This window comes from Aquila chrysaetos, chromosome 10, assembly GCF_900496995.4.
Source record: "Aquila chrysaetos chrysaetos chromosome 10, bAquChr1.4, whole genome shotgun sequence".
Lineage (NCBI taxonomy): Eukaryota > Metazoa > Chordata > Aves > Accipitriformes > Accipitridae > Aquila > Aquila chrysaetos.
Window position 1 is genome coordinate 818,476 of NC_044013.1, and position 21,771 is coordinate 840,246.

General features: G+C 45.4%; 1 protein-coding gene across 4 annotated transcripts; it reads left to right on the forward strand.

Moving 5' to 3' along the window:
- The first annotated feature begins 3,805 nt into the window (after positions 1-3,805).
- On the forward strand, positions 3,806-20,315 carry AADAC (arylacetamide deacetylase). 4 transcript variants are annotated; one of them, XM_030028863.2, is made up of 5 exons: positions 3,806-4,170; positions 16,234-16,456; positions 16,702-16,771; positions 17,117-17,288; positions 18,446-20,315. In XM_030028863.2, exons 2-5 carry the CDS (start codon positions 16,261-16,263, stop codon positions 19,052-19,054), a joined length of 1,047 nt encoding a protein of 348 aa, XP_029884723.1. In that variant the 5' UTR covers positions 3,806-4,170; positions 16,234-16,260; the 3' UTR covers positions 19,055-20,315. The 4 variants fall into 4 exon arrangements, with proteins under 4 accessions (XP_029884723.1, XP_029884724.1, XP_029884722.1 ...); XM_030028864.2 differs by having other exon boundaries at positions 3,806-4,094; XM_030028862.2 differs by lacking the exon at positions 3,806-4,170 and adding an exon at positions 5,885-5,920.
- The last annotated feature ends 1,456 nt before the right edge of the window (positions 20,316-21,771 follow it).

A 21,771-nucleotide genomic window follows, 5' to 3' on the forward strand; every position in this document is an offset into this window, starting at 1 on the left:
GAGGAGCGTGGGGTACGGGAGGTGAGGAGGCAGCAGGCTCCCGTGGCGGTGTGCGCGAGTTGCTGTGGGCTGCTCTCCTCAGGCAGTCCTCTTGCGACCTGTGCGTGAAGAAATGAAGGAGGTACAAAGAATATTTCTCTCTCGCTCTTTTCTCTGTGTGTGTGGTGGGGTGACGGTGGTCAAAGCTTTGGAGGACTTTTCGTTGCACTTGCCAAGCTGCTCTTGGTAAGGAGGTTTTGGTGCAACTGCACAGCAGGCACGCTGCAGTCTGAGCCCTGTGCTTAACCACCGGCACAGAAGTCTGTCGGAGACCTATGGCAAGTGTTCTCGCGCTCAACTGGGCGTTGCTTCATTCTCTTAGGTATTTGATGAAAAGCAGGTATCTTGTGCAGTAATTTCTCACCTTTCACTGTGTCTTTATATCAGTTATGGACTAGTAACTTCACCTTTATAATCTCCTAATCTTAAATGGGTTTATTTTTGTTCATGGAAAAAACCCATCAGAATTCAGGTGATTAAGGAGGAGGTAAAGAAGGAATTCAAGTAAATACCTTGATTATTTAATATTCCTCTATTCAGTGTTCATGATGACTGCACGCTCTTACTAGAACTGAAAAAAATAATTGCTTTTTCAAGTCAGTGGTGAAAATGAAAACAAAATTGGAAATCAGTATTTTTGGAAGAGTAGAAAGACAAAAATATTGCTGCCTTTCTTCCAGACAGTAAAAAGTAATACGTTTGAAAACAATATTTTATTTTTAAAATATCAAAACAAAATATTGACTTATTTGAAATCTTCTGTTATCTTATTCTGATGATAATATGCTTTTTAGACTGAGTTGGAAAATGTTTTATTGGATACTTTAATGCTTTTATGAACCTAGCATGTTTCTGGCATTCCTGCCTTGTTGTCACGGAAAAAGACTTAACTGCAAGGTTCAAGCAAACGATTTATTTGAACTTCACTTACAGACTTAACACGCCACTATTGCAGGTTTTACAGATACAATGGAGGAATGCACTATTACAATTTTAAAAGCAAGAGTAGTACACAATTACAACCACAAGCGATACACAGACAACCACAAGCACACATGTGTTTACAAACTTAAAGCATAAACAATATTCACTTACCCCTCCAGGTAAGGGATCTCAATCCCAGGGAAGCTACCTCGACCAGTGTCCAGGTCAAGGGCGGGAAGGGTCTCCTTCACAAGCCAACTGTATAGTTGGAGAAGTGACTCCCCAGTTTCCAACCTGAATCTTAGGGGTTTTATCCCCTGACTTGCAGAATGGTGTGTATGACTATGCCTGAGTGGATTATGTATATCTGAGTGGAGTTTCCCCTTATCTTTCTTTGTTTTGCTGGTCTATGATTGAGTACACAAGGTTGTCCTTTGAAACTGAAGCTGAAACTCTCCAGCTTTTTTTTTTTTTTTTTTTTTAACCTTGCTTCCTCAGGCAACTGAATAGTGGTTGGATTGAGACTCAGGGCAAAGTATTTGTTAAGGGATTTCAAGGCTCAGTTCAGGTTTTGGTTCTTTGAACGGTGCAGCCACCGCCCTGTTCAGTTTAGGGTTTATCAGACAGCCCAGGGCTAAGCTGTCTGCACAGGTCCTGTGAGTCGTCTCTGCAGAGGGACAGGGCCTTAACACAGTCCAAGGCTGGGTCCCTTTTGTAACCCCCCGTGAGTCACCTGTGTGCACTAGACATGGTAAAGCTTGTTTGTGAACTGAGCCAGACAAGCCATACACTTGTCGTGTATTCAGAAACACTGTGTGTGTTAAATTTCAGCTTATTTAAGTTTCAGTGAATTGCTTTTTTCAGTTCAGAGTATGAATATATTCTCAGATAAGACATTTGTTTCCATTTATACAACTTACAATTCAGTAATAAGCAACAGATGGAAAAACAATATCCAAATTCTCTTGTACAAAATGTCTTGTGAATGCCCTCTCTTCGTTTTATAAAAAGAGGCCAATTTCCAGTTCTATAAGCATCATTAAAAAGAATGGATAATAACAACAAAGACATAAAAGTAGAAATAACTGGCTGAAGCTTAGTTAAGTGATGTGAAATATAGTACTATCTTCTGAATATTAAACTGAAAGCTGTTTAATTCCCAGTGAAACCCAGCATGTACATTCAGTACTAAACTGGAACTTTCAAACCTATTTTGTAGTGAATGGGTGGAGATATGCAGGAGCCTTTTGGGGCAGAAAAAGGATATAAAAAAATAAGTAAGCCAGTTTGTTCTGTTCTCTCTCTCTCTTATATCAGATTGACTGTTTGTGCATCTCTGTCAAACCCCTCCTTCCAGTTATCTGCTGGTCAGGGACAGCTCTGGTCTGGAAACCTAGACCCGGAGCAGCGACAAGGGTGACGGTGCTGGGGCACTTCCCTGCTGGAGCAGGAGCTCCCCTCCCTCCTGAGCCCTCCGCCACACGCTGAGTTTTCCCCCTGTCCATTGAACCCTCCCTGCTTCTTGCTGGCTCAGAGCTGCCCCGGGTGCAGGCACATAAAACTGCTGCTCAAGGCAGTAGCTGGGAAGGGGAAGATCCACGGCCTCGCTGCCTGAGGTACGCGTGCCCCGGCCGAACGGTGGGGTTGGTCGGGTGGGGGCACGACCGTGCCTGCTCCCGGGGACCTGGGGACAGAAGAGGGAAAGCCGCAGCAGCAGGGCTGGGACATCTTCTTCCAGGCGCCCGGTGGCAGCAGCACGCCCGGCTTTCCAGGGCGCAGCGCCCTTGCTGGGAGCAGGTCTTCTCCCTTCCCCGGCTGAGGGCTGAAGGTCCTTCTGGACTTTGCCTGTCTGGTGACCCTTTGATCTCCTGCTGGTGCCCCTACTTGAGACCTTCGTTCTTCTCCCCTTGCAGACATGCTGAAGCTTGGCATGCAAAAGATTTGTCCTCGCTTTTGGGTGAGGTGCTAAGAAGTCTCAGTCCCCTACGGTGAAGGTCATAAACCTCAACCACTTTAGTTTACTGGGGAAAGGCTGGAAGACAATTTGATCATGGTGGGACAAGCAATACGGTACCATGAAGCTCTTGAACTTGGTATGAAATGCAGCCATTGGAGCAATGGAAAACACAACACCAGGGACGCAGCACAATTTGCTGTTGAAACACTTCAGTTTGTTGCAGAACAAAATGCAGCAGTTTAGCACTGAGGGTCGGATGGCCTGACAAGTCACAAAATATCCGTTGCTTAAATTCTTAATAACTACATATCTAGATTTGGTGTGGATTTTCTTTTGTTTGCTTTAATGTTTTGCATTGTTAAGCTGGTTCCTAAATAGCTGTTATTTACTGCATGTTCTTGTGTTGGATGAAGACCTGGTTACAGCAGGTGTGGTGTTGCTGCCTTTCAAGGAGTATTTTCAGCCCCACACTGTTCTAACTATAGTGATTGTTCAGTGGATGTCCATCAGAGGTATTAAAGGACAGAAGAAGAAATTTTTGCTTTTTACTACAAGCTTGCATCCTTGTTTTACCGAAGGCAAACATGGATGGTGTTTACTAGCTCCAGCGTTGCTTTGTGTCCTTTCCCTTCCTTCTTGGAGTCTCTGGGTGACAGTCACAGCTGATCCTTGCCCTGCTGAGAGAGGACTTACAGAACCTGTTATTTCTCACTGGGTTTTGAATGCCCTCGAGTACTGTTGTTTGGTGGAAAGGGAAACTTCTGCAGTGCTGTACTGCCTCCTGGTGGCTTTTCAGATTATTTCCTAAAATATTGTATTAGAATTAAAAAAATCACTTTGGCAGATAGCATAACTAACTGGAGTATTTCTGCTTTCCTTTTGTCCCCGTACGACGGCTACAGCTACGAGCAGAGGCAGTGGCTGGCAGAGGTGCCTGGGACATCTGGCCTCTCCCGCTGAGGTGGGACAGAAATGGGACAAGTTTCTGCCCTGCTGTGCTGGCTGTCCCTGGGGGCTGTAGCTATTTTTTCCTGCATCCCCTTTCAAGGCCTGTGTCTCCATCGTTTAACCCCTGGAGCCTTGCCCGGGTGGATCGGGTGCTGGCGGCCGGCTGTCCCCAACCCAGTGTGGCAGGCATGGGGGGGGTGGCATGCCCTGACCCCCTGCCACCCAGGTGGGTAACCAGAGTGTGATGAACCTGCTCAGGCGTGGAGCCTGTGTGCCTCTTCCAGCCCTTGGCTGCTATTTTGGTAAGCTGTTAATCCCTACCCCAGTGAAGACGTGACCCTTCTCAGTGTCGATGCATAAAAACACTGCGGTCATCACAGGATCAAATTATCTTTAACAGCGGGACCATCCCAGTGGCCCGGGCCGGGGGGTGCTTTCACCGAGCACCGCGATGGTGACGTGCCCAGCGCTCAAGGTAGCCCACAGCTAGTGCAGGACCCCTGGACACAGTCCGAGCAAGGGCTGTGCTCAGGGCTGCGTGTCACTGGGGCCCCTGGGTGGTGGGCAGGGGTAGGGGGGGTCCCAGGTGAGGCTGGTCGGGGCCACCAATGCCCATGAGTGCCCCCCGGGCCAGGACGGTCACAGGCGACCCTCCTGTGTGACCCAAGAGTCATCATCCATCACTTGCTAAACGTGTCCCAGTCGGGCTCTGGGTACAACAGCCATGCAGACAATCAGTCTTGGAGAGTTGCATGTAGTTCATGCAAATGATATGCAAATTACCACCCCACAAACCAACTGAAGGGAAAATTCAAGGCAATGATGGGGTGAGTGAGGTGGGAAGTGTCCCCACTGGTATGTATGGGTGACCTGCAGGAGTGGCACTACAGCTGGTAGAAGAAGGTGGCCCATGTTTTAAAACTGCAAGGATGTTTGGTATTCTAGAAGAATCAGAGAATTAAATTGTAGACATGAAATAAATGTAATGACTGATACATACATGTAACAAGCTTCTAGTACTCTTGCATTTCACTGATAAAAGCTCCCAAATGAGACTACTTTTATCTTTCCAGAGTGTGACATAAGGTACTTCTGTACTCCTGCTTTAGGGCTGTACCATAACCCTGAGCCCAAGGACCCTAGTACAGCTACTGAACCTGCACTAACAGACAAGGAAAAAGAATTATTTTGTAGTAAGTCAGATACTAATGATTTTACCTAAATCTCTCTCTTTTTCTGTCTAGAAATAGATCCTATTGACAACAGCAGCCTTAAATGTGGATAAGAGGATTGTACTACAGTCTTTGATCAATTATTTGTTTAGATCTTACATTTTGGACTATATTAAGGGCTGAGTCACAGCCAGGTTATACTCAATTATTTCCCAGTTAGGTTAGACAATATTTTTTTTGCTAGACAGCCTTGCAAATGCTTTCTGCTTTGAAGAGGTTTATTTCCTGGTGTGTTTTCCTAAAACAAGCCATTTCCTCGGGGTCTGTTTGAGCAGAACTTGGTTGACCTGGATGATTCTTTCACAGTAATGCTGTGAAAGTGCAGTAACTAGAAATGCAATAGGAGCAGAACAGAGGTGAAGAGGTATGGCTGTTACAAACGGATGTAAGTTACAAGCCCACATATTTCTTCTTTCCAAACCACAGCTTGAAAATTCCATCTGATGTTGCAATACTTATTTTTAGCAGGGCTGATTTATTGAGGTAGCAGGTCAGTGTCTGAGCTAATTTGGGCAAGTCTTTCCATGGCTGTGCAATACACAGTGGCAGGCAATCCTGACCGCAGTCGTCTGTGTCATGGAGCGCACGGCTGTGGCTGCAGGGGATGCTGGCTCTGGGCAGGGCTATGCTCAGACTGCTCTTCTTGCCATTGCAGTTATAACCCTGGCTTTAGTCCACTTAAGTTTACATTAATTTTTTTCTTTCCTTATTTTCTGAAACACCAGTAGCTTGGAATATATGAAAATGCAGAAGATAGGAAGGAGCACGTGCTGCATGACTCTTTTTGTTGGTACTCTATATGCAGGAAGAGCAAAACAAGGTTTGTTTGCTTTAAAAAGCAGTAGGTAGTGGGAGAGTATGTGATGCGATGGCAAACTGGCAGTGGTGGGTGCTGGTGCAGGGCTCTGAAATGCAACAGCAGTGTGGAGGCTAGATGTTGGGACGTAACATGAAGGGTAATTGCTGTATGGAATTGATCTGGATTTTAATGTTCATGTGTTTCGTTTGGCACCCCATCCCCCTGTTTGAGAGGGGTCTTGTGCTGTCTCAGCTGGTCCCTTCTACTGAAAGAGCTCTAATAAAATTATGATGATACAGGTGCTTCCATATTGAAGTCGATGCTTTAGGATTGCCTTGGGTAAATGGTGAATTCAATTTATTCTTCTCTTTATCCAGTATCACTGTGAATTAAGGTAGGTTGCTGGGACAGTTCACTGGAGGGCAGGAGGGCTGGCTCTGCAAGGAGATGAGATGTTGGCGTCTGAAGGCTAACCACTGTGAGCTCTTGCTGAAGCCAGAGGTGAACTTGGGGCAAGGACAGTGCATAGTACGTGCTGTAACTGCACAGCCATGCTTCAGCTGGAGATTGGCATGGAAGAAGAGTGAAACGTTCCTTAAGTGCAAGAAAATAAAGACCAGTTTTGTGGTAGCTCCAGGTCTGGCCACGTCTTCCTCGATGCTGCTTGCCAGTGCCAAAACAGCACGCAGTGGTCAGGCAGAGCAAGCTGTCCTGAGAGCTCTTGTCACTCCTGGGGAGGGACAGAGGGAGGACAGAGCTTCGTCCTCTGTTCCTTTTCACCGGGCTGTGCCTTCTCTTCCCCTCTTGCCTGAAATGCAGCTCCTTTATCTGTGTTTTGCTTCTCAGCCTCTGAAGCCAGCCCCTGAGAAGTGGGTGATCTGAGCTGTAGAAAAGAGAAGATGGGGTTTGCTGATCTGCATGCCCAGCCCTGCGTGTACACACGTGTGAGTGCGTGCACACACGTGTGAGTGCATGCACGCCGGCTGGGAACGCAGGCTCAGCCTTGCTGCTGCTTGGACCCGGGGCATGGGGCCACGGCAACCTCACCTCCATAGGGCTGGGTTCACCTGCCCCTCTCCGCAGCCCCTGGCACTGGCCTCCAGGACAGGTGAAGAGACCACAGAGGTGTGTGTTCTCCTGGTTTTGGTTGGAGTGGTGTCAAGAATGTTGGGCTTTGACCAGCTGTTATGCTGCAGAAGGACCAAACAGGGTGTCCTGTCCTGGCTGAGGAGGATAGCACAGCTGGATTTTTAAAACTCCTTAATATTTTGGAGATGCCCAGAACTTAAGTAAAGAAAACATTTGATAGATTGTCTAAAGCTGCCTCCTTCTCTGCATCTGGGCTGGTGACACACAGTTCAGCTTTCAGTCCTCTGTGATGCTTCATGCTTTCTGGTCCTCCAAAGGATGCTTCATCCCCAAGGGCTGCTCGGTGTGAGAGAACAAGTGGCAGTGCTTCTTTGCAGTTGGTAAAACTTTAGTAAAAGAAATAAATTTTAGTTGAACTTTTTATCTTTTCAGTTTATCTATAAAGCAGGGTTCTTGATGCTGCAGCCGTTCTTTTTACCCCCCTGTGTGCGTGTGTGCTGGTGCTTGTAGTGTTTCCTTAGTGGAATTATTACTACCTGTTTATGAGTCTATCCTGTGCAGAAGTGGTTGCCTCTGGGAAATGTATAGAAATCTCTTAACCCTGAGAATAGCGGCAATTAAATCCGATCTTTCAAATATTAACAAGAAGCCCTGTAAAAGATCGTTGTTTTTTCTGCCAAACCTATTATTGTGCAACTAGTTTGGTGTGTTAGTACAAGACAAAGGGTGCGCTTTGCCAAAGCAGGAGGTGCTTGTTATTGCTTGAGAAATGACAGCGGGTTACGTGCTGCTGTGGTCTGATCCCGTTGGGTATCTCTAAGCTGGGCTGTGTTTGAGCAGCTGCATTATGAAGCAGCAACTAATAGCTCCTAAATATTCAATACATCTTTTTGCATTTGAGTGTCACCTTGCGGCAGCCCTTGGTTCACAGGTCACATTCTGTTCCTTATTTTTCATCTGCCTCTTTCCTCCTGAGCCCTCCTGCTGGCTCTTGCTGCCAAATGCAGCAAAGAGGGCGACGGGGGTGTAGGACCCTCGATGTTTAATCTGGGGTTGCAGTGCTGGCTCGGTTGGCTCCGAGCGCCCAAACGCCTTGCTGAAGAAACATGTTTTCTTCGGAGCTGCACAGCAGAGTAACCTCTGCTCCGGGTGACCTGATGAGAAATCACCTCCTGGCCAGGACCCAAACAAAACACAGGATTAACTTTGCCCTGTGTGCGTGTGCTGGCTTGGAGCTCTTACGAGTCAGTGAGAGCACTTAATCCAGTCAGTCTGGGAGGAGGTGTGCCTGCAGACATGGGAGCCAAGCTGCTGTGCCTCTTCCTCGCCTCTGCCCTCCTTGCTTACTACATCTACACCCCCATTCCTGAGGACCTTGAGGAGCCCTGGAAAGTGATGTTTATCACGGCTACCTTCAGGGCCATGGGGCATCTGGTGAGTTTGGTGCTGGGCTTGGTACGGGGCTGGCCTGGGGGAGAGAGCTATGGAGCAGAGGGTGTTCTCGGTGCCTCTGTGGCTAATAGAGATATGGCAATATACACGTCATACATACATCCAGTAATATATCTATATGGTAACATACTAAGCGAAGGACAGTAGTGTCTGAAATTCAGCATTAAACTTACTGTAACTATGACTATAAAGAAACAGAAAAGATTTAATTGTGCAATCTTGAAAAAAGGACGTTCAGAGTAACTGGAAATGTGATACGTATGGATAGACAAGTGTAAACAAGTTTATTTTGCTTTATGATCCTTTGCAGTTCCTTGAATCTTTCCTGTTTCTCAGAACGTGTATATTGAGTTTCCTCGAAAGTATTGTATTGGGTGTCAGAGAAGGGAAAACTAGAGCACTTCTTAAACACTATTGATTTTTGTGGTTTTGTAGAAATCTACTGACGGAATGAGCCTAAAAACTACACAAAGCTAATTATAGGGGTGATAATGCTAAAGCATGTAGAAATTAAGCACATGCTCTCTCTCTATATATATAAACTTTTTTTTTAATACCACTATAATCTTGCCTACTAAAAAATGGTATCTAGCTAAGCAGCACAGAACCGTATGTCGCAGTCTGGAAAGGCAGTGGTATTATACCCTGTCTGTGGTTATATGGCAATATTTACTGACAACACAGTCCTTATGTCTTTCCATGCTATTTTTATATATACACTACATCCCTGGCTTCTGTTTCATTTCAGTCATGTTATACAGCTATTTCAAACATATGTAAATAATCTGTGAGGCTGCACACCATGCCTAAATGACAGTGCTGTAGTTCCCACCTCTGAAGTATATTAAACTGGGAGCTGTTTTGAATCCAATCTGTACTTAATATACAATGGTGGCTGCAGCAATGTAGCTGAAATCTAAAAACAAGGTCAAAGATGAAGGTTTGGGGGGGAGGAGAGGGGCTGGGTGTTGCAGACCTCTTTCTGAGTGGCTACAAACGTTTTGAGACTGCTTTTTTTCTTCCACCATAAAACATATTAAAAGGAGGGTCTAAGGAGCCAGGGGAGAGGTTTTTAGTTTTGCTTGAGGGATGTTGCTGAAAGGCTTGTCTGCTGCAGGCACAAACACCCAGGCTGTTTGCTCCAAAGTGCATGAGTTTGGGATTTTTGCCTTTTCTGTTGTTTCAGTTAAAATGCAGTGGGTATGACTTTCAGAAGTCTGTGGGAGCCACCTCTTTATGATTTTTCTGGTGGAGGCAAGGGTGCATGTTTTCTTGGGATGTTTCCTAAACATCACACTTCTGGACAGTATCTCAAAGCTACTGTCCATCTCCAGAGCCATCCTTGTGTCACATAGCCTTTGTTTGCTATGGAGACCACTTTTTAGGTCTGTACAGCCAGCAGAAGGATGGGGGATGATTGGTTTTTTGTGCGTGCATATTTACTCGTGGACTCTCTGCTGCTTCCTTGTTTGTTTTGATCTTGTGGTTTGAGGTCTGAGTGGTGGGAGATGAAGTGGTGAGAAAGAAACTGTAGTCTGCACTTCCGATGTGCTGCCTTGCTTCTTCCCCTCTTAAATCTCCTTTTGGAGGTAGCCTGCAAGGAGGGTACGTGCACAGATAACTCGTTTCCCCCGGAACACCTTGTGTCTGCTCACTTGGTCAGACCTGTAGCCTTCAGCACAGCAGTGCTTAGCAAGCAGAAGTGTTTTCTTTCAGTGTTGGAGGATTGTGTGTTTTCACTTTAACATGGAGTTGTGTCTTTTGTGGTTGTTGCATCGGCTGCCAAGTCTGTTATGCAGCAGTGGTATGGAGCAAGTGTGTTTTGTAACAGCGCTCCGATCTCGTGCAGAACCGTAATCCTAAGGGACTCTGATGAAGATAGGTTTCCTGGAGCTGCACTGGTGCAAATTAGATTTGAGATGGCTCTAAAGTGTCCTAAATACATTCTGAACGGTGATCCGATTATAGGGCAACAATTTATAATCACTTAATAGTAGGTCTAAATTTGGGGAGCGGACCCTATTTTAGTTTTTCTAACTCCCTGATGTTGGTTCGAAAAAAAGGCAATAACACTGCCACCCTCAAACACTCCCGAGCAAGAGGGTCCTCTCCAAGCTCCCAAAAGGACATGCCAAGAAAGCCAGGAAATGGCAAATCTCTATCCTCCATCATCTTCTTTGCTTTAGTATGTCCTGGGGACCTCTCCGGCTTTGGAGCCAAATGGTGCAAGATTTTCTCCGATTTTGGGTTTCCTGGTCTGGATGAGTAACTGGTTTGAATAGAACCTCTGCCAGTCCCAGGCTGTTTTCCAGGTCTCTGCTGGGCATGGCAGCGAGTGCCGCGGGGCTCCGGAGGCTGGTCAGAGGCTGCCGTTAAGCCTTGCCCAGGGTTAGCCTGTGGGGCATTGCAGCCGTGCTTCGTTTTGCCGGTGCGCCCAGCTGCGGTGTGCTGAAGGGTCTGTTCATACCCATCTCATCGCAGAAGGGAGGCTGGGAATGTCTCCGTTCACGTGTTTATATTTTTATGTCTTGCATGCGCATGCTCTTTAGCTGGCAAATAGCCTCTAAGAATAAACTGGCCAGTTTGTGGTGCTTAAGCACAAAATTTTTCATGCATTTTCAGAAAGTACCATGTGCACACAGTCTAAGATAAAACACATGAAGAAAGTATGAAATGCATAAAACATCTTTCTTCCTAGCTGAACCTTTCCCTGGCTGCAGTTCTGCAAAATCCTCCCAAAGTTTCCTCTGTCCTTGGCCTGGCTCCTCAGTAGCAGTCAAATCGGGATTGGAGCCCTTTACAGCCCCACTCGCAAACTGCCCGTGTTCATGTTCAGCTGATGGAAAACTTCACCTGGAGGGGTGCCTCTGTCTGAACTACTGCCCGTTCAGATAAATACGCTGCTGAAAGCAGTGCCGGGCTCTCTGCCTGCCAAGGCACAGCTGGGGCTCCCTTCCCCATAGGACAGTTTTGGGTTTTTTTTGTCATTGCTGCCATGCCTCTCTTATGGAAGACAGAGAAAGTGACTGTGGAAAATGCCTTCCAACGCACAAGGAACACAAAACTCCAAAGTGGTTGGTTTTACTCTTAGCCTGTAAGAGTAAGTAATCTCAGATGTCTGAAAAGTCTCATTGTCTGCAAAGGGTATGATTTCCTTTTGTTTTTATATGATAATGGCCCTGAAACCACAGGCAGTAGACTAGTGGTTTTTCACAATGTAAAATGTCCACTTGTAGAAAAAACAGCTCAGAGTATTGAAAAACCTCAGTCCTGAGGCTGAGGGAACTCCTCCCACTGCAGGGGAGCTCCACAAGCTCGGTGGAATTACAGCAGAACTCGCTTTGACCTATATATTTTTTCAAGATGCTAATCCTCAGGGGAAATACAACAGCTGAGAAATATTTATGTCAACTGTGTAATCACTGTGGATAAAGCCATGCAGTTTTGGCATGTGTACGTATTTGTCTTCATTGAGCTTATGACAAGGACCTGTGTCTTCCTTCTGCGCAGTGTGCCAGTTACTGCCCGTTTGTCTTCATCTCGATTCCAAACCAGAGGGTTTGGCAGAGCTCCCAGCATCGCTTGGTCCAAGCCTTCAGAGAGGTGACTCTTAAATATGGTGGCAATTGCTGTCAAGTACTGTCAGTAAGGTCTTAGCTGTATTCTCTTTTCTTCTAACTTCTGAAAAACTACGTTATATTGAGAAGATGATTAAACATTGATTTAAATATAATTCAAAGAAAAAAAAAATACAAAAATGCAAACCAAGCAGGGTTAGATTGTATGATTTACAACATCAAACCCTGAATGCCAGATGTTGTACCTTTCTAGAGGTGATCAATTAAAGTGTGTGTGTGGGTTGTGTGTTTGTTTTACATTCTTCCTGGGCAGAATAAAGCATCTCTTGGAAAGCTAAACTTCTGACAGGTTCTGCACTAGGCTGGGCTATTTTCTTTCGTATTAGACTCAAGCCTGCTTTGAGTTTAATCTGTTTTTCACCTTCAGATAACATGTTAAGAACTTGGTTTTGTTGGTTAATCTTCTCTATTGGTATGTGATGAGGCAGTTACGAGATTTGTGGGGGAAGTTGGGTCACATCCCCCGTGGCTGGGAGCGCTTATGAAGGAGCCGAGGTGCTGGTGCCGCCTGCTCCATCCCCACGGCTGTGTTGGTGCAGGCAGGGCACTGACCGGGAGACCAGGCTGTGGAAATGACCCACGTAAAATATTGAGTGTGCACGTGCGTGCATGCACAAACCGGCAACCCTGACGTTAATGTTGGGCATTTCCCATCGCATTTTCCTTTCTGAGCAGTTGATAACACTGCGCTAGTAACAGTCACGGGAGCGTTTGTTTTACTGAAAAGTTCCAATCAGATTAATAAACTTGGGCCTGCTGTTAATTCTGTTATCTTCCAAACCAAGCATTCTGATCAAAGTTGTGTCAGTGCAATTACAGGATTGTTTATGCCTGTTCAAAGAATTGTACAGTGGCCTGAAATTTGGAAAAGTGCTTTTATTATCACAGAGTGTCAGCTCTTAATTTTTGGGGTGTTTAACTAGACTATGCACCAGAGTGGTGCATGCTAAACTGAAATGTAGTATACAAATTAGTTTGAAATTTCTTCCAATTTTGCTTGAAATGAACTAGAAATCTAAGCCCTTAGTTCACTTTCAGCAAGTCAGATAGCAAATGGCTTTCAAGCAAATTTGAAGTTGTATTCTTCATACCTTTCTATCGTCTAAAAAAAATAAACAAAATATACCCCACCCCCCCATTCCTTAATATATCATTAGGAATTAGAGAATATAATGGTCCCAAATCATGAAGCAGTTCATGCTGTTTTTACCTTCTAGGTGCAAGTAGCTCCAGCAGCCCAGTGCCATACCATACTGTGCTTTAAGGAGGCTACACGTGATAGGGGTTCCTCACACTGCTGGCATTTCATGTGACCGAGATCACACTGTACCGCCAGTCAGTCTCTGATGTGGCTAAATTTTTGTTTAAATAGGTATTTACATGTCCTGGTGTTGGCTGGGGCAGAGTTAATTTTCTTTCTAGTAGCTGCTATAGTCTTATGTTTTTGGCTTTAGGATGAGAAGAATGTTGACAACACTCTGATGGTTTCAGTTGTAGCTAAATAGTGTTTGTACCAAGTCAAGGATTCTTCAGCTTCTTGTGCCCAGCCAGCGAGAAGGCTGGAGGGGCACAAGAAGTTGGGAGGGGACACAGCCAGGACAGCTGACCCAAACTGTCCAAAGGGGTATTCCATACCGTGTGATGTCATGCCCAGTATATAAACTGGGGGGAGTTGTCCCAGGGGGATCGCTGCTCGGGAGCTAACTGGGCATCGGTCAGCAAGTGGTGAGCAATTGCATTGTGCATCACTTGTATATTCCAATCCTTTTATTATTATTGTAGCTTTATTATTGTTATTATTGTTATTATTTTCTTCCTTTCCGTTCTATTAAACTGTTCTTATCTGAACCCATGAGTTTTACTTTTTCCCTGATTCTCTCCCCCATCCCACTGGGTGTGGGGGGGGAAGTGAGTGAGTGGCTGAGTGGCGCTTAGTTTCTGGCTGGGGTTAAACCACAACATTACACTATCTTTCACAGTATAGAAAATGAAGGCTTTATTTTCCTTCCAGTCACTGTGACATTATTTTTTTATGTCACTTTGTTGTCTATTACACATTTTTAATCTGTTTTTAGAATAAGTTTCTAATACCTTAAAAGCAATGTGAGAATTAAGTTTCTTTAAACACAGTTTAATCCAGTGTAAGGGGAAAAAAAGCCAGTGAGACTTATCTATAAGCAAGCACTGGTCACATCTTTACTTGTTGCAATTCCCCTGAGGCAGCTGATGCCTCCTTTGGGGAGCTGCTGGTTTTGGAAGGAGGCATTGGGATCTGCGTTTCTAGCACACTCCATAGCAAATGCCTTTAGAAATGTTTTTACTTGGGTTCACTCTTGTGTACCAAAGACTCAGCATAATGAAAGCTAACACAATTTTTTTAAAAGTTTTATGTTCAAGGCTTAAAATAGCCTGTGAGTGAAAGGGATCCTGAAATGCCTTAATCTGTGTAAATTGTTGTGATGTCAGAGAGACAAAGCTGCCAAATATTAATCTTCAGAGCTTGCATTTCACCTGCAGGTTTACTTGCTAGGGTTTGGGTTTTGTTTTCTTTTTATTCATCTTAGAATAACTGTAATCTTATTTAGTACCATAGAATTTCATAGTAAATGCTTAAAAAGTGAATTTTAAAGGAGACTGCTTTAACAGTATTAAAAATTGGTGCTTCCTTGGTTCTGAACTCCCTGAACAACATCACTTTTCTTCTGACAGGGATTTCTGTGGAGCCCATTGGGAAAGTTTTCCCTGCTCTTTACATAGCTCTCATGCCTGGGGCACCAATGGCCTCCCCTGCTTCCTCCCTTCAGAGGGCTGCAAAGGGCTGGGGCTCCAGTGCTGCTGTACTGCTGGGGTAGATTCAAGATTTCTGGGGAAAAAGAACCTTTTAAAAAAGTTAACCCTATGGGTGTTTTTTTAAGACCCCCAGACTACTGCACTTAGGAGGCAGATGGAGATCCTGGTTAGCGTCATCCTTATTTTCCCTCCTGGAGGGTGCTGCTCCTGGTCCTGTGGAGTGTCTCTCCAGGTCAGGGAGTCACTGGGATCGTCCTCGGTCGGAGTCGGGCTGGAGCCAGCGCTGGGCCACTGCAGTGATGCCACACCAGAGCTGTACTTCTGTCAGCTCATTCAACAGGGAACTGCCTCACGGGCAGAGGGCTGGTGGAAGTGAGAACATCAGTGGCAGGTTATTTTTAGCTTTTTATTGTGAAATATCAAAGCAATGTAAAGAAAGCATTTTCATGACTCAAAGCTGGGTCCTCCTCAAGGATGACGGTGCGGGACGTAGGTTCAGAAGGTATATTGGCACATCTAGCGTGATGAAATTTTCTCATCCGCTGACTGCGTGGAATGGACAATAAAAACCACAACTCAACTCTGGTTCTGCTATTCAGTTGGAGCACTTCATTATGTAGAGAAATGTAGAGATATGTAACTAATGGAATTGTTACATGTAAACCGAAGAAATTAAACAGAGCTGGACTGTGGTAAAGTGGCAAAAATATAATTCTGCCTTTTTAACATCTCAAAGTAGAGAAAACATTTCCTTTTAATAATGTAAGGGTACTCATCTCTAAACGATGCTCTTTGGCTGCTGGCATGGAACTGATCATTGACAATTATTGTGCAGCTTGAAGTCGAATTGCTATATCCTTGTCTTTGTGCCACCAGTGTCCTTGGCATCCTGAAAGTACTGGCTGCTTTTGCTTCTGGAGTTCATCACCGGAGCAGCTATTGCTCGGTTTTGTGGTAACTGTCTGGAAAGATGAGGATGCCTGACTCATTGAGCAGACCCTCATGCTGGCTCTCAGGAGGTTTCAGCTGATTCTGCTTTCTTCCACGTCCTCTGTTTTGTCCTTGTCCTCCATGCCTGTGCTTCCAGTCGCTGTCGTAGCAAGGAGAAGTGGTGGTGTCCCCTGGGCTGCCTTCCAGCCGCCGCCACGGAGCTTCGCACGGGAGCGATGGGAGTTGGACAGCTCAGGCTGGACGGTGTGACCGTGCGAGACAGTGCCTCCTCCGAGTCAGCAGCGTTTGGCTTAGCGGCTTCTACAGCAACTTTACAGACTTGTACAGAGTATCATATGGCTTTATGGAAATGTAATCTCCGAGAGTAACTCAGGCTGTGTTTAAAATACTGTTTTCCCTTGTCTTGGGCTTTAGGCTGAGGTTGCTGATCAGCTGGGTCTGATGCACTACATGGAAACTCTGATGCTGATCACAGCGGCTGAGTACGTCGCGCCCACATCTGATGAAAACGTCACTGTGATGGACACAGAGTTCAGCAATGTTGCCGTTCGTCTGTACCTGCCCAGAAAGGCGTCTGATGGGCTGAGAAGGGCGGTGGTCTACTTCCATGGTGGAGGATGGTCCCTAGGACATGCAGGTAAGCTCTTCTCTGTCAGTACCAGGGGTCTGTATGGAAGATCTCAACAGTTACTGTTGAGTGCTGCCTTTTGTTTTACGGGAGTTGCTGCAGAGAGGGTCAGGGAACTGGTGTTTCACCAGTTAAAACCAGGTGGCAGCTTTGGAAAGTCACCTGAAATCTTCTGCAAAGAGGAATGTGCTGTTGTCTAAGTGTCTGTTCTCAAATGTACGGGAGCATATTCTAAGTGACTCATTTAATTTCAGGCATGAAACCCTATGATCATCTGACAAGGTGGACTTCAAACAGGTTAAATGCTGTCGTGGTATCAGTCAAGTAAGAGAGATTCTCCTCTAGATGGGATGAGGGTTTGGAATAAATTAATCTATTTCAATTAATCTAATTTTGCAGTATATCTCTTTTTTGATCATGTGCTTTCCTGCTAGCTTTAAGTAAAAAAAAAAAAAAGCTGTCAAGGATGAATTGTGGTTGGTGGTTATTTTAGATATTGCTTTATGAAGTTGGGTGGGTAATAAAATACCTGATCCTCCAGGATAGACAGATAGTTCCCATTTCTCTGGGCACAGAAAATAGTAAACATTCACCAACTAGAGCAGATGTTAGCAAGCCTTTCTCTTCATTAATAGCAGGAAGTGACACACTTCTGCTTGCCTCTAACAGTTACAGGTTGGCACCTAAATACCATTTTCCTGTTCAGTTTGAAGATGTATATTCGGTAACGAAGTTCTTCCTCCAGAGCAGCATCCTCTCCCAGTATGGGGTGGACCCAGATCGGGTCTGTGTGGCAGGAGACAGTGCAGGTGGCAACTTAGCTGCAGCTGTGGCACAACAGGTAAAAAAAAAAAAAAAAAAAAAAAAAGCTGGTTCACTAGCTCAAAAATTTTTTTGGTCATTTCGTGAACACTTACAAAAGACTAACAAAAACCTCTACTCAAAGCAAGTGCACCTCCTAAATATCTCTTGTTGTCCATGTACGCAGGATGTCTCGCAGCCTGCAGGACTGTGTGAGGGCTCTGAGTTTCCAGGCAAGCAAATTTACTTGAGCCATTTAATGGCATCAAAGTAGCTATGATGGCCTCCAAACCTTTATACCCTAAAAAATGGCGCTCTCCCCTATAATTTTGGCATATATCACACCATCCCTTAAGCACGTTTTGGCTGGTTTAGGTATGTTGTTTGAAAAGGGAATTGTAGCAATTTGACTCATATAGATGCAAATAGCAGCAAAAAAAAAAAAAAAAGACTAAATGTTCCAGTGTCATTTGATCACACACGGTTCACTGCCTTTAGCACTTCTCACTCGGGTTTATTAAATAAAGTCAATGTGATGTTGTTGCTCTCTTGAGAAGTTATTTGGATTGTAATGAATCTTACTTGGAAAGGTTGTGAATTTGCTGTGGACACTGAAGGCAGAAGATGAGGGAGAAGGTGGAAGTTTATTAGTGAAGAGGGAAAAAGGATGACATACAAGAAATGTCAGTGTTCAGTTTATCACATCTTATTTTTCACATGTCTAAACAGCACAGAATCGTAGTTGTTTGGGTTCTAACATCTCCAGGTTAAAAAAACACAGCAGATGGATATGCTCTGAATTGTGTGAAATTATTAAAGGAGCCTCAGAAACCTGCAATTTTTAAGCTATAAGAATAGAAATTTTCTATAGTTATGGAAAAGCATTTGTTACTACATCAGAAAGTATCAATGCTTCAAAAAGAATATCTCCCTAATGTTGTTATCCTTCAACATAAGAAATAAAATGAAATTATATTTGATGTTTGAGAATTCTTAATATAACATATTGCTTTAGGTGACCTGCCTATAAATTTAGAATTTCTTTAAATTAATCTATCCTGGGTTTATTGATAATCTTATTTTGCTTATATTGTAACATATGTGTGTTAATTCCTTACTTTTAAGATCTTCTGTCAGTGTGGGAGAACCAGCACTTTCTGACTGACTTTTTGTAATTATGTCTGCTTTCTTCTACAGCTGTTAAAGGACCCTGAAGTCAAAACTAAACTCAAAGCCCAAGCTTTGCTTTATCCTGCTCTTCAAACCCTTGACCTGAATTTGCCATCTTATCGAGAAAATGAAAACAAGCCCGTTTTACCCAGGTTGCTTATGGTCAAGTTCTGGAGTGAATATTTCACTTCTGATTCATCTCTCAGGGAAGCGATGGCCTCCAACAGGCACGTCCCAGTTGAATCAAGCCACTTATTTCAGTTTGTAAACTGGAGCAATTTGCTGCCTGAAGAGCTGAAGAAAGATCATGTTTACACCAGTCCCACCTACGGAAGCTCTGAGCTTGCAGAGAAGTACCCGGGGTTTCTGGATCCGAGGGCGGCCCCGCTGCTGGCGAGCGATGCCCAGCTACGCGGGCTGCCCCTCACCTACGTCCTCACCTGCGAGCACGACGTCTTGCGGGATGACGGAGTCATGTACGCTGGGCGCCTCCAGGCAGCGGGCGTTCCCGTCACGCATGACCATGCCAAGGACGCCTTTCATGGGGTGATGATGTTTGTCTTGGGTCCAGCCAAGTTGGCTGTAGGGTATCGGCTGTTGAACAGATACATTGAGTGGTTAAATGAGAATCTGTGAGTTGAACACGTTGCTCTAGTATGCCTGGCTCGCATTCACTGGGTGCGATTGAGGAGCGTGGGAGAACAGGAGCTGCGTGAGTTTTTGGCCGTGATTGCCATCTCCGTTGCGTTGCCCTGCAGTGTCTGGATTGCAGTGTTTCTCATCTTCTTTGGCAGGAAAAACCGGTCTGATTCCAACCTAAGTGTTCTTTCAGTGCTGTTGTCTGAGTTCAGAACCCCATAAACTGCTGGGACTGCCCTGGGCTTTCTCTCCTGGCTCAGACCAGAAGGGTTGGTGTGCCCGACTCTGCCTGCACGCTGCCTGAGCTCCTCCAAGCCCCCGGCTGGCACAGCGTGTGGGACTTGATGTCTTGTGTCGGTCGCTTCTTGTTTCTTCCTGTTGCGATGTCTTCGCATCGCAGGCTTGTGCGAATGGGCAAGGTCGCCGCGTGCACGTGGGAGGTGCTCGCTGGCCGCTCGCTCCCTGTCCCCTTGCCCCGTGGGTCGTGTCGGCGAGGCCCCGCTGCTGCGCTCGGGCGATGGGGTGAGCGGAGGTGCGGGGACCCGACTTCACGAAGTACGGAGCCGCCTGCGAAACCCTGCCCATCGCAGGCGGCTGCTGCGTTTGTGCTGTTGTCCGTTTCCAGCACAGCTCGAGGGAAGCACTTGAAAACTGAGTGGGATGGCTGTAACAATGCAAATATTTGGGGGGTTTTTTGGTTTTGTTTGTTTGTTTGTTTTAAAAAGCACCTGTCTTACTTGGTATTCACTTTCTTTAATCCCTCTACTAGAAGGAAATAGTGTAACAAAACAGCACTGGATATTCATCAGATAAGGGAAGACTGTGAAGGTCCTAGCCTTATGATAGCACTGCTGTATGTTTTATGCTCTACTTATTTAATAAGTTTTGTTCTAATTACCCTTAAAATTGTTTAGCAGTTTTTACGTATGAATTTTTAAAAATAAAATCAGCTTAGTAGCTTTATAGGCTTGAAAAAGAAACGCGATTCAGCTGTCAGTCTTGAACAAATATCCTCTATATAAATGTTTTGTGTATTAAATATAAACCCTAAAAATTTTGAATTATTAATGCACACATTGGTTGGCTGTTGGTTTTAAACTGATGACAGCACACCACAAACATGTACTTCTAGCATCCTGCTTTTTTCTTTTGCATGGAAGATACTGAATCTTCAATAATTCTGGTTTGGTTTTTTTTTTCTGAGTGTGTGTACAGCCTGTTCTTTTTCGTCTTTATTAAATTGAATATAAAAATCAAACTTTGATTCTAATGCAATGTACTTCTTGTCCCTCACTGTTACGGACGGATGCACACATAATCAAATCCAACAGGTGTTAAAACTCAGATTTATTCTTCAGTAACAATTTAGAAGTCTGGTAACACTTTATAAAACCACAGGCTCAATGATGTAAAGAGAATTAATACTACACAGCTGACTTAAGAACCCTAAAGATTTAAAAGTGATGGCTCAAAATGTGCATATCACTCACCCAAAAGCTGAGGGCTCTCTCCCTCGAGGAGTTACCCCGGGCAGTGCCCCGGCCCAAGGGGGATCCCCAACTCCAGACCCGCTGCTCCGAGGAGGACTGACTCCCACATGTCCTCCGGCCGGACCCCCTTTATACTGCTGTTGAATCTGACCTGTGGCCATTTAATCCCATTAGCCAGGAGGGTCACCTCAGTGCACCTGGTGTGTCTCATTTAGCCAGTTCAAATTTCAACCTCTGCCCTCCAGGGTTTAGGTTTGGGTTTTTTTTCCTTCCCCTTCTCCCTGCCTGGAGAAGTTTTGTTTCCCGCTGATGGGATGGGGATGGTGGGGGGGAAGTGTACTGCCACACTCACGTACCCCATTTATCGGAAAGCAATGACAAGTTGGCTTTAGTACACACAGTAGCTATTGCAAACCACCAGGACCGGACCCAGGGACGTGGTGTTTTACTTCTGCCCTTACTGTTAATGTGAATACTTAGTAATGTTTGGCTGGGGTGGTTGAGGAGAGAAACAGAAGTGGTTGAGTAGGTGTCTTCTATCAACAAAAGGATGCTGAAGCTTGCGATGGGGATGGAGACCAGCAGGGAGCGGAGCCTGGCTGCGGGGACGGCTGGGCAGGGGCTCCTGCTCGCCCCAGGAGACGGGGTCAGAAAACCGGCTTTGGCTGTTGCGGCAGGAGCGTTCTGTTTCTCTGCTTCCAAATCCAGTCTTGAAAGTTGTGAGTGCCTTACTGCCAGCGTACAAAGCATAACCTGTACCATGGGGTTAAAAAGTATCTTGTATAACCCCCATGCACAGCAGTGCAATGTGTTTGCATGTTTGCACATCCTCAGGACACGTGCGTGCTCGTGCAAGCTCCCGGTGTATTTGGGAAGTTATTTCCCACGGTGCTCTCCAAAGCGCTGCTGGCAGGTCCCGGCTCTTACCCATGGGAGTGGGCTCCCGTCTGCTGGCAGCAGACGTCTTGACTGGAGTTTTATTTCTGCCTCATTTGGAATTAACAGCAGCTTGGTATTCCTGAGGAAGCAGGGGTTTGGGGTTTTGCCTCAGTAACACCTTAGGCCTGACTTGCTATACAGCACTAGGGTCGTGTCCACAAGAACATTCCCTGGGCAGGGTATTTCCAATGCTGTAAGTGCTAGTGGGATGAACCGAGCTGGCCTTTAGTCACTACTGGTGATCCTTGCCCTGAGTCTTACAGGCTGCTTTATTCTCTTCCATAT